General features: G+C 51.1%; 3 protein-coding genes across 3 annotated transcripts in view; 2 read left to right on the top strand and 1 right to left on the bottom strand.

Annotated features, from left to right (window-relative positions):
- Positions 1 to 2,933: 2,933 nt before the first annotated feature.
- PpBr36_06323 (uncharacterized protein) lies at positions 2,934 to 6,171 on the top strand (the record flags this gene model as incomplete). The annotated part of the gene is made up of 8 exons (XM_029893469.1): positions 2,934 to 3,087; positions 3,176 to 3,379; positions 3,445 to 3,527; positions 3,598 to 3,777; positions 3,841 to 3,933; positions 4,004 to 4,160; positions 4,216 to 4,460; positions 4,525 to 6,171. The coding sequence occupies 8 exons, from the start codon at positions 2,934 to 2,936 to the stop codon at positions 6,169 to 6,171; spliced, it is 2,763 nt and encodes a 920-aa protein (XP_029746314.1).
- A 1,173-nt stretch (positions 6,172 to 7,344) lies between these two features.
- Positions 7,345 to 8,050, bottom strand: PpBr36_06322 (uncharacterized protein; the record flags this gene model as incomplete). The annotated part of the gene is made up of 3 exons (XM_029893468.1): positions 7,345 to 7,658; positions 7,736 to 7,804; positions 7,903 to 8,050. 3 exons carry the CDS (start codon positions 8,048 to 8,050, stop codon positions 7,345 to 7,347), a joined length of 531 nt encoding a protein of 176 aa, XP_029746128.1.
- A 1,038-nt stretch (positions 8,051 to 9,088) lies between these two features.
- PpBr36_06321 (uncharacterized protein) overlaps positions 9,089 to 10,852 on the top strand; it is a gene marked incomplete at both ends in the record, with an annotated part of 3,228 nt that continues 1,464 nt past the window's right edge. The window contains 2 exons of the mRNA XM_029893467.1: positions 9,089 to 9,487; positions 9,571 to 10,792. Coding sequence (XP_029746125.1) covers positions 9,089 to 9,487; positions 9,571 to 10,792 — 1,621 coding nt within the window. The remainder of the gene's footprint in view (positions 9,488 to 9,570; positions 10,793 to 10,852) is intronic.

The following is a 10,852-nucleotide window of genomic DNA, read 5'->3' as shown; positions in this document are numbered from 1 at the left end:
CCCCCCCCCTCTTGGCTACACATGCAGCGGGGGTGCTTCTTTATTTGAATTTGAATTTGAATTTATATTTTATTTTATTTTATTTGTCTAATTTTTCTTCTGTCTTTCGCCACCCACTACCATACAAGTCATAGAACTAATCACCTACCGATTTGGGTATGCATAACAGTGAGCTCTATCATCCTCGCTTGGACGTCAGCCCAACCATGTATCTAGGAGCATTTAACAGCGACGGGTGGGGAAACGTTGAGACGGATCGAATGGACGCACCCTCTCGTTCGTCGGTACCTGGTCGTAACTTGAGACTGCGAGACGGCACCCTCGGGATTGATGGTCTGAGGAACATGACACGAGGCGGATTGAAATAAGCAGGTTCTTTTACCAAGCACTCCGTAGTACGTTGAACTACTAGTCTAGCTTCACACCTTTATTTTGGTAGGTTGGATATTTGACTAGGTTGTCCTGCCGACACTGAACAAGAGAGCGGCGCAATCCGCCAATTCAAGTTCCCTTGACCCCAGCGGGTTGGTTCTTTACTGCATCGATCTACTCAGGCTTACTGGACCAGGAAAACATCTCGGGGGTATTGTGGAAGTCCGTTCCATCGTAAAAATCGGAGCTTTTTTTGTTTCCTATTTAGTCTGGTTTTGGAATATCTTGCAAGTTAAAAAAGAAAAACAATAATCAAAAATAATAAAAAATTGAGTGGAAAAAATGGATGAAAAGAGAAGATGTCATTCTACTACATTAGCGCCAAGTAGCCACAGGCGAGTCGACTTGAACGGTGGCTGTTGAAAAATGCTGCAGATATAGCTAAATTCTGTGAAATGATGAAATGCGAGTAGTCAAGTTCTTAATAGCTTAATTGTGCCTATACTGTACTTATGTACTCGAGTATGTATCACTTGGAGGATTGAGGCTCGCATCTACTTTTCTGCCTGACGGAGGTGACGCACTAGGTACCTGCATTGCGTCTGCGATGCTAGCAAAGTCCCGAGCACGGATGGTCGCATACGGAGTAACTTAGGTATGTACTTTAGGTAGTCTAGTTCTGTCTAATCTAAGGTAGGCAGTTAGGGGGATCTCGTGCGTCCCGGTGGCTGCTAAGACCTGCACCGAACTCTACTGATGTCAAACGTCGGATGGACAGGCTGGTAGAAACTGACTGGACTGACTGCCGTCCTACCGCTGGGACGGTCAACTTGGGATGAAACGAGGGAACGATAAGCAGGCGCCCCCTAAACAGTGACAGGGTCATGGAACTTTGGAACCATGTGTCGGTCCTGCGGGGTTCCGCCTGGAAACAAAAACAGACCAATGCAAGCTGAAGGTGAGATGACACGGTTATTCGGGCATGCGTATTGTATTGTATTCTGCAGCTGTGATTGAAATCGCCATATCGATGTGAACTAGCACTGCATTTATGATTCGACAGCACTTGCTATGTGCATAATGGACCTTACTTAAAGAAGACATCAAACGTTGAGAAAATAAAAGAAAAACCCGAAAAGCAAAAACCAAAAAAGGAGCCTGATGCATTGCGCCCTGGTTTTTTTTCTTTCTTTCTAAATTCAGACCGAATACGGCTATGGGTAACTAGGTAGGTACACAATAACTATGATCAAATTAATCTCAAGTTTAATAGTTGGCACACATAGTGGCCTTACTCAAGGTAAAATATATAGCTTTCGATCGGTTCGATTTGCTTCTCGATGTGTGGTCTGATATTTGAACGTGCGCCCGCCCATCTCCCACGATTGACCATGTGGTGTTGCCGTCATCGTTCCAACATAGGCGTTTTTTTCCCCTTATAAATGCCAGGCTATGCAAGGCTGCAAGGTCATTCTTTTATTTCGAGTTAGTATAGCAATTACCGTGACGTGAGCCAAAGACGAAGCGTTTCCTCTCCTAGTGCCAATTCATATATGCTAAGTTGTCGCAAACAGCATCGGGTTTGGCGAATTTAACGATGTCCCGTTTCTGCTAGAATTAGGTTGTCCCTATAGACACTCGTGCAGCTATGTATATACGCAAACCCGGTTGCATTCGCGGCTAGAACTTGTCAACATTGTTCGCCATCTTAACCACATTGAATGGCCATAATTAGTAGTATAAACAAGCAAAAAAGTAGCCGGGTCCCAGGGTGGGAAAAACCTGAGCACATAATCCACCTGGTAGGTGCGTTAGCTAACAAATGGAGGCAAGACTTGCGGCCGGCCTAGCTAGACGCTCAACTGCCTTGACTTCCTTGAGGGTGTGTGTGGGACCAGGTGGGGCGTGTTGAGTTCCCTCGTGCAAAGAGCACTCCATAGGGTGTGCTCTTCGCTCCTTCCTCCTTCGTGGGTTAGGTATCTTTGTAAGTTGCCAGAGCCCTCCACATTCAATTTCCTCCCTCTTTTCTTGTCCTCTCCTTCTCTCTTCAAGTTCTTTATCCACCATCCTGCGTTCCCCAGAGCATCACTGCGATCGCTTTATCAACGCCAGACGTCAACAATACTTATTGCTTGGCGTTCTGACTTTGCATTCAAGCTAGGCTCAGGCTTTTCTTGTATTAAATTTCTTTACTCATTGTTTACACCGCGACTGTTCATGTCTCGTGCGTGCCTAACCCAGCATCAACAGCCTGGACACACTGCCAAACGACGCCGTCGTTGAAACCAGTCACAGCAGCAACGTCGACACACGCGAGCCCAATATTAGGAAAGAAGCTGGGCGATCTCAAGCGAGCTTGCTGTTGTCATTCTGGTAGTGAACAAAACGTCGCGCATCGGTGAATCCACGTCATTTTTGCGCATTCAGACTCGGCTCAAGTACGCGATCCTCTGCCCTTAAGCCGAGGAAAGCCTCTGGACAATAACTGTCCCTAATAAACGTCACAACCACACCCGGCAACGCAACTAAACAGTCGTAGCTGCTTTCAAGTCTCCAACAACATGGCGTCGCATCGGCCGTCGCCCCCAATGCCGGTGCACATGCATCACGGGCCCGGCGCGCCTCTACCGCCGGGCGGTATGCCTCCTGGACCTCAATACTCCTCGGCCGCCCGGCGCATGGCCGAGGCGACTGAAGTGACCTGGATTCAGATTGGTATGTCCATCCTCCGGCTTCGCGTGCAAACGCGCATCAGTATTTCGCACGCGACTGACTTTTTTTTTTTTTTTTTTTTCCCATACAGGCAGCTGCAGCGAAATCCTTGGCAACCTCGAAGACGCCATGCAGGCCTACGAGCGCGCCATTACCATTAATCCCCAGTCCATTCCCGCCATGAACGCGATGAGCGCCATTCTAAGAACCAAAGAGGAATTTCCCAAAGCCTGCGAGTACTTGAACGCGATCATTAAGCTTGATCCGACCAACGGCGAGGCTTGGAGCGCGATGGGTAAGACGCCTTGAACCAGTGTCAACACCTTTTGCAGTAATTGTTTACTAACTTGCCCTCTTCAGGTCACTGCTATCTGATGATGGACGAGCTTCAACAAGCCTACTCGGCTTACCAGAATGCTCTAGTCAATCTCCAGACACCCAAGGTTAGTGTTCCGCTCCTGTGCATCTGAATTAAACCGAAGTAAAACATTCGCTGACAAATGACGATTTTAGGATCCTAAACTATGGTACGGCATTGGTATCTTGTACGATCGATACGGCTCCCTGGAGCACGCCGAGGAGGCCTTCTCATCTGTCATGCAGATGCAGCCTGATTTCGAAAAGGCCAATGAGATTTATTTCCGCCTTGGCATAATTTATAAACAGCAATCTAAATTTAACCAGAGTCTTGAGGTATGTCTTCGCAGTATGGATTTTGACCAAAGAACGATATTGTTAACGACGGCTTGTCTGTAGTGCTTCAAGTATATTGTCCATTCACCACCGCATCCTCTCACAGAAACCGATATCTGGTTCCAGATCGGACACGTTCATGAACAACAAAAAGATGTATGTTATTCCTTCCTTCTTGCATGGTTGGTCTGGGACCGGAATGGTTGCTAATATCTCGTTGCTGTAGCTGGACAACGCGAAAGCTGCATACCAGCGCGTGCTCGATGGGGATCCGAAGCACGCAAAGGTACTACAGCAGCTGGGATGGCTTCATCATCAGCAAAGCAGCAGCTTCCAGAGCCAGGAGAGAGCTATTGAGTACCTCGAGCAATCTGTTGCAGCTGGTAAGTATTCTACAACTGGCCTGGCTGAGATGGTAGTTTCTAATACATGCAACAGACAACAGCGATGCGCAGAGCTGGTACCTCCTCGGCAGATGTTACATGTCGCAGCAGAAGTATCCCAAGGCATATGAAGCCTACCAACAAGCTGTTTATCGTGATGGGCGCAACCCTACATTCTGGTGCTCGATTGGTGTTCTCTACTACCAAATCAACCAGTACCGCGATGCATTGGACGCCTACTCTCGTGCTATTCGGTTGAATCCTTACCTTTCAGAGGTTTGGTATGATTTGGGCACACTGGTGAGTAGCAAAACATGGCATACCGCGCAGGATTACTTTCATGATAATTAACACGTCGCTACAGTATGAGTCCTGCAACAACCAAATCAATGACGCTCTTGACGCCTACCAAAGAGCAGCCGAGCTGGACCCCAGCAACCCGCACATCAAAGCCCGCCTCAACCTGTTGCGGACTGGTCAAAGCAATGGATCGGGCCCTCCAAGCGCTCCTGTGCCGACCGATATCCATCCCCAGTCATACCAGGCTTCTGGTCCACCTGGACCGCAGTGGAACGGCGCGCAAGGTCCACAGCCACCTCAGCAGCCAAACGGACCTCCTCCTCTTACTGGTCCTGACAACTGGCCAAGACTTTCTGCTGTGAACCCTCCACCGCAACCCCCAAATCCCTATGAGCAACAGCGAGAGCCCTTTCGAGGCCCCCCTCCCCCTCCTCCGCGTCAGCCCAGTCCTAGGCAAGAGCAGGGTCCCCCACCCATGAGGCACTATGGCCAGGAAGGTGCAAGGCCTGGGCCACCGCCTGGACCTGGATCTGAGCCGCCTCGTCGTGGCCCGTCTCCTCTTTCTCAGGGTCACTACCCGCCGCCTCCACCTCCGGGTCAGCAACCGCCGCCACCGCAGTCACTGCAACAGGCTCAACAACAAGCCCAGCAGCAACAGCACCACCATCAGGCCCAACAGCAACAAGCTCAACAGCAGCCTCAGCAGCCTCGTCAGTCAATTCCTATGGACATGGTGCGCAATTCGAGGGCCCGTCAATTCCCCGATGAGGCCATGGACGCACCGCCTCCCCCCAACGCCATGCTTGGTTATCGTCGCCCCAACAGCCCGAGGAGTGAACAGCAGCGTCCGGCGCATGACAATAGGATGCCGTCGCCCAAGTCGGCGTACCCACAGCATCAGCAACCGTATCCTCCACACCCTAACGATACCCCGGGCCCGAGCAATGTTGACGGTCCATCCCGGCCCCCGCCACCTCCGCCTCCCGGTGCATCGAACCCAGATCCTCCTATGCACCGGGAGCACGATCGCCCGCCCTCAGTCGGGCCCAAGCGGATGCGAGAGTGGGAGGACGAGCCGTCATCTGCCAAGAAGCCTGCTTCTGACGAGAATCGGGCCAGGCTCGAGGACATGCGTCATCGACGCCAATCCACTCCCCCTCGTGAAAGGGAGCAGTATCGCCGTAACTCTTCTGAGGCTCGTCGCTTCGAAGATCAGCGACGGATGGATGATCAGAGGCGTGTTGATGACCACAGGAGGGATGATATACGCCGTGCAGAGGAGCAGCGCCACGCCAACGACAACTATCATCCCTCTGAGGCTGCTCATCACCCACCCGCGCACGCTATGCAGCAAAGCCATCTCCCGCCCATGCAGCAGGGCCCTGTACCGCCCATGCAAAACATGATGCGTGATGGGCCTGGCCCTTCACCTGCGGGCTCAGCTCCCAAAGAATTTACCCAAGAGGAGAGGCACCACGAAAGGCAGCCGCAACATCCTGCTGCTCCTCATGCGCCTGCAGCGGGCGAACCTGAGCGCGCAGCCAGGAAGATGGATGTGGACGAGGATTATGATGACAGTGGAGAGGATGAAAAGAAGAATGGCATTGCCACCAGTGCAGCGTCTGGGCCAGCTTCATCCTCTGGTGAGAGCAAGCCCGCCACTAACGGTGCGATGAATGGACTCATGGGTCCCAAGGTTGAGAGCTCTTAAACAGCAATTTTCTGATTCCCATTTTTTCTCGCTTATTTCTACAAAAGAAGACTTGAGGATGCGGTTCTGTTTCATTACATTGTTTCTTATTTGATTGTCGGTTGGTGCTGTCGAATGATCAGTGTTTTGCTGGGGTTGGCATATACCAAGACGACTTTTATCCAAGTAGCTATTACCTACTCTTTAAGATCATTTCATTTGCTATTGTTACCGTCGGTACCTGATTTTGTGGTCATGTGTAAGCCTGCTGCCTCGGCAGATAAACAATGGTAGACACCGGTGACAAGATTCTAGTTCTAGATAAGAGACGAATGAAGGTGAATCTATGGCAACATATCTTATTCCCGTAGCATACGTGAGCAAAACAGGCCTAGTTCGAGGCATATGGGTAGTTTAGTCAATCTAGGCAGGTATTACAGGCTTCCGCGACCCAGTTCACGGGAAAAAACGCACCCAGAATCAGGGGAGTATTCTCCCCTCAAAATAAACTCAACTGAGAAAATGTGAATCTCGTCAACCTGTATACTACAACGGCCACGAGGTGCATGCAAAGCATGCAGCCTACTTCCGCCACGACGCAGTGCACAGCATCTTCCATCTAAATTCATGAAAGGGATGGTGTTCAGGCTCTACATTGATCGCACGGGCTGGGACAACCCTCCAGTGCCTCAGTGCCCCAGGAACCGAGCGCTGAAGCTGGGGTTTTAGCGACGGACTGCAATAAGTGTGATATACAAGACAAAATTCGGACCAACGATCGTCCACCACGCCTGTCCCTTGCGGCATTTATTTCAAAATTCAGTTCAATGGTGGACTGTAATGAAGCTGTATGCACGGCCACGTGGTACTGCATCTTCGACTGCCAATGATGCCGCACTATTCTTCCGCTTCTATCCGATCCGGCTGCATTTCACAATATTCTGCTACCGAATCCTGAATTTTGCCATTCCCTTCCTAGAAACTGCGACAGATCCAACAAGATCATGGTCGACGCAGCGGATATGAGCTTTTAAAAAACTGCTCATTGCCGGCAAATGCCGATTTCTTCGGCCCTAGTAGTATACCCCTGATGGTTCTGTTGTATTTCTTGAGAGACCCTGGCCTTCTTTGATGTGGGTTGCCGTCATCGCCTGATAATAGAGGTCGGCGGTGGCTGAAAGGCCACGTCGTGTTTCAAAAGATGATCTCGCCAGAGTGCTCGCCTTCAAACCCAAGACTGGCAAGCTTCTTTAGTCGCGACTTCTCCCTGGCCTTCTCCTCCGCCTTGCGCTTCTTTAACAGTGCCTCTACCACCTGGAGCTCAGCCTTATCGTAGCCCGCGGGTGGGTCATCGTCCTTGTCGAGGTCGATCTCCCCTAGAAGCAAGACGTTCTCGCCGCGGACAAGGAATAGACCGCGGGAGATGTCCGCGTAGAGGCCGCGTTCTCCGGTGCTCGGGCTCGGGGGTACGAAAAGACGCTCGACGGTGGACTGCAGGACGAGGTTGGCTGTGTTTATGCAAGTTTGCGCGACTGTCAACCAACATGCATCGAGAATATAGTGGGTCAGCCGAGGCGATCCATACCGAATTGATCCCAGCTTCGCAACACGCCGGTCAGCTTGCGCCCGTCTCGGAGAGCGATCAGGAGCTTTTCTGTGTTTGGCATGAGTGGCATTTGATCAGCAAGCCGAAAACGCGATACCAACGCGCGACATACAAGGCGGGCGAAGCGAAATCACTGGCTGGCTTACTGTCTGTCAGGTCAAGGAGCTGTGCAGCCGTAGTAAACATCTGGGCGGGAAGCTGGGCTTGGGTGGGCGGAGGGACGCGGCCCGGCCCTGCGCCGAGCACCGGACCGGGCCCTTGCGGAGGGGCGTCTGATATCGATAAATTCTCCATTTAGGTCGGCTTCAAGTCATGGAAGAGCTTCTGAAGCAGGAAAACCACAGTGTCTCTGCTTAAAAGTGTGAAATAAGGAGCGAATCGCGGTCAGCTTTGTGCCATCTGTGCCTATTGACGTGGGTGGCAGCGAAGGCTCGAAAGGGGGTGAGTTTGGTGGGCGGCGATGTTTGCGACGTCGTCACTGGCAATGAGCCGATGGGTACTACTTACTATGTACCCCAGTAGCTGGACAAGGTTATGCAACCTACTGAGGTAAATCCATAGGTGGTCTGCTTAGTCACCATCATCCACACTTGTATGCTCATCGACTCTTATCGATACAAATGATTTCAGCAGGGTGACCAATCAAACAATTTTGTCAAGCTCTTTGGTTCCACTATTTATACATCAGAGGCCGCTCATCCTTGCTCACCCGCCATTGCCTGTAGTCGGGTTTGCGCGGAGGCAGTGCTTCAATTCCGACAAGCTCTCATCGGACTTGTCCTGCCCACAATATCCCAGTTTCCGACGCTTTTACTTACAACTTTAACAGGTCCCAGTCCTTCTGTTGACCGTCCAGCGTGGATTATACACTTCGCCTGAAAGCTATTTGCAAGCCAGTGGGCTTGCAGCTGACAAGTTATTCTCTGTTGTTTTTATTCATTCCCAGTCGGCTGCCAATTCTTGATTTGTGCAAAAGAACATCCAAGGTGTGTTTACCTGTTTTCTGTTGACTGTACCAGCCTAGAGTTTTACCACAAATATCCAGGTACTCTACTGAGACCACACAGTTACCGACATATATATTGACGAGGCAGCTCTGCTTGTAGGTTTTAATTTTTTTAGATTTTTTTTTTTTTTTGTTACTACAAATCACCACACGACAGCGTTATCACTGCCATAAAACCCCTCTTGGAAAGAAAGCGTTGCTGTCGCAAGCCAGTCTTGCGCGGCAAATCGAGGACGCCTTAAGACAAAATTACTACCTACCACAATTGTCCGATCCGAGAATAATCTTTGCATTGCCATCCATCGCAGTGCCAAAATTTGGGCATCATGTCCAACGAAGCAGATGTCGCTGAGGCGGCACAAGGCAAAGTCGATAGGCGCTCGAATGTTTCCCCCGCGCCAACGCAGTCCAAGAAAGAGAAGAAGCGCTTGCAACTAGTCGAGCGTCTCCAATCGCTATCCGAGCAATTCGACATTAATAGGGATAGAGAATACCGGGAGATGCTCAGCAAGATCCAGTTGGACACAGCGCTCGTCATGCAGGTTGATCCATATGCGGCACAGCCGCTGGCCGCTATCGACAAGTCGCAGAGCTTCAGCGATAGTATTAATCCTCAGCTTCGCGGTGCGACAATATTGGAAATGGCCGGACCCAAGTTTCAGGAATGGGTCAACACCATCGAGGATCTCGTTGAGCGTCGTGATTTTGAGTTGACTCGCCACAAGGTACGCTCTCGCTGTGCTTATACAGATTCCACCCAAGACACGCCAGTTGCCTTGACTAACCGGACCCTAACGTCACGAAACAGGACGAGTACGACATGAAGAGTAACGAGCATAGGAATGTGTACATATACAAATCCGAGGTTGCCAAGCGGGAACACAAGGCACTATCGCAAACGCTGCGCGACCGGCTGGTCAACACGATCAATTCCAAAAGAGCTCGCCTCACAAAAGAGAAGGAGGCCTTTGAGATTTCAGACGCATCTGCCCTTCTATTACACCCGAACCAGTATTCGATCGCAAACCCATCTAGTCCTGGTGGCACGCATACAAAGAGGGCTACAAGACTTCGTCAGACAGCCGACGAGGCGGATACGAGGAAGCGAAAGCGGAACGGTGGCGGTGATGACGATGGTTCGCCGGCCCCGCAGCGCAGAGTATTGGATAACAACAACACCACTGCCATGTGGCAGAACGACCGTCTTACCACACGCAGAGTGACGGGCCCGATTTACAGCATCGACAAGTTATTCACGGATAAGGAGCTGACGATGCAGTACAACGCTGCGGCGCTCGCTGCTCATAAATACCTGCTCACGAGCAAGTCAAAAGCAAGTGGCTCGGGTGTAAACGGCTCACCCGACGACAGTGACACGGGCGAGAATGAGGACGGTGACCAGGACAACAGTGAACACGGCCATTCGGCACCCATGATGGAGCGGGTGCCGTCGCATGCAACAAGGAGCCGTGGTGGTGCCAACGCTTCAAATTTTATAGACGAGAAGATCGTCGGTCTCGAGGCGCTCACCAACTTTGAGATCCCTGGAAACTTGGAGAAGATGGCAGCGGCGGTGCCAAAGCTGCCACCAGTGTTCCTTGCCACTTATGCCAAGTCATACAGCAACAAAGATGGAAATACGCCCACAACACTACCCCCCGATGAAGTCAACTCGGACCTGGCCGTGATGAACATCCTGAAGCAGTATGAGAACATCCACGGGGTGGGCTCCAACCTCGATAACGCCAACGGCTGCCGCAAAGTCCTCGAGGCAACAGCATACTCAGTGCGCGATGATAGGTACGCCGTGTACCTCGATGCCCCCCGTCATTCCACGGCCGAAGACTTACGATCCGATTTGAAGCTCCCTGCAACAGCGTCGGCATTATCTAACACGCGAGGTCCCCCAACACCAAATACAAAGGCGGGCCCGACATCGGCCCCTGGAGCCAGCCCGATGAGCCGACAAAGCAGTCAAGGCGGCGTAGCGATGGCCCGGCAGGGCAGCAATACCAGATCTCAACGAAGACGTGGAATCTAGACGGCCTGGGATGGCCAGTTTTTTTTTTTTTTTTTTTTTTTTTTTTTTA

Source organism: Pyricularia pennisetigena, assembly GCF_004337985.1.
Source record: "Pyricularia pennisetigena strain Br36 chromosome 4 map unlocalized Pyricularia_pennisetigena_Br36_Scf_6, whole genome shotgun sequence".
In the NCBI taxonomy this organism is placed as follows: Eukaryota; Fungi; Ascomycota; class Sordariomycetes; order Magnaporthales; family Pyriculariaceae; genus Pyricularia; species Pyricularia pennisetigena.
The sequence above is the reverse complement of the archived record's forward strand: the minus strand, read 5'-3'. Positions and strand labels throughout refer to the sequence as shown.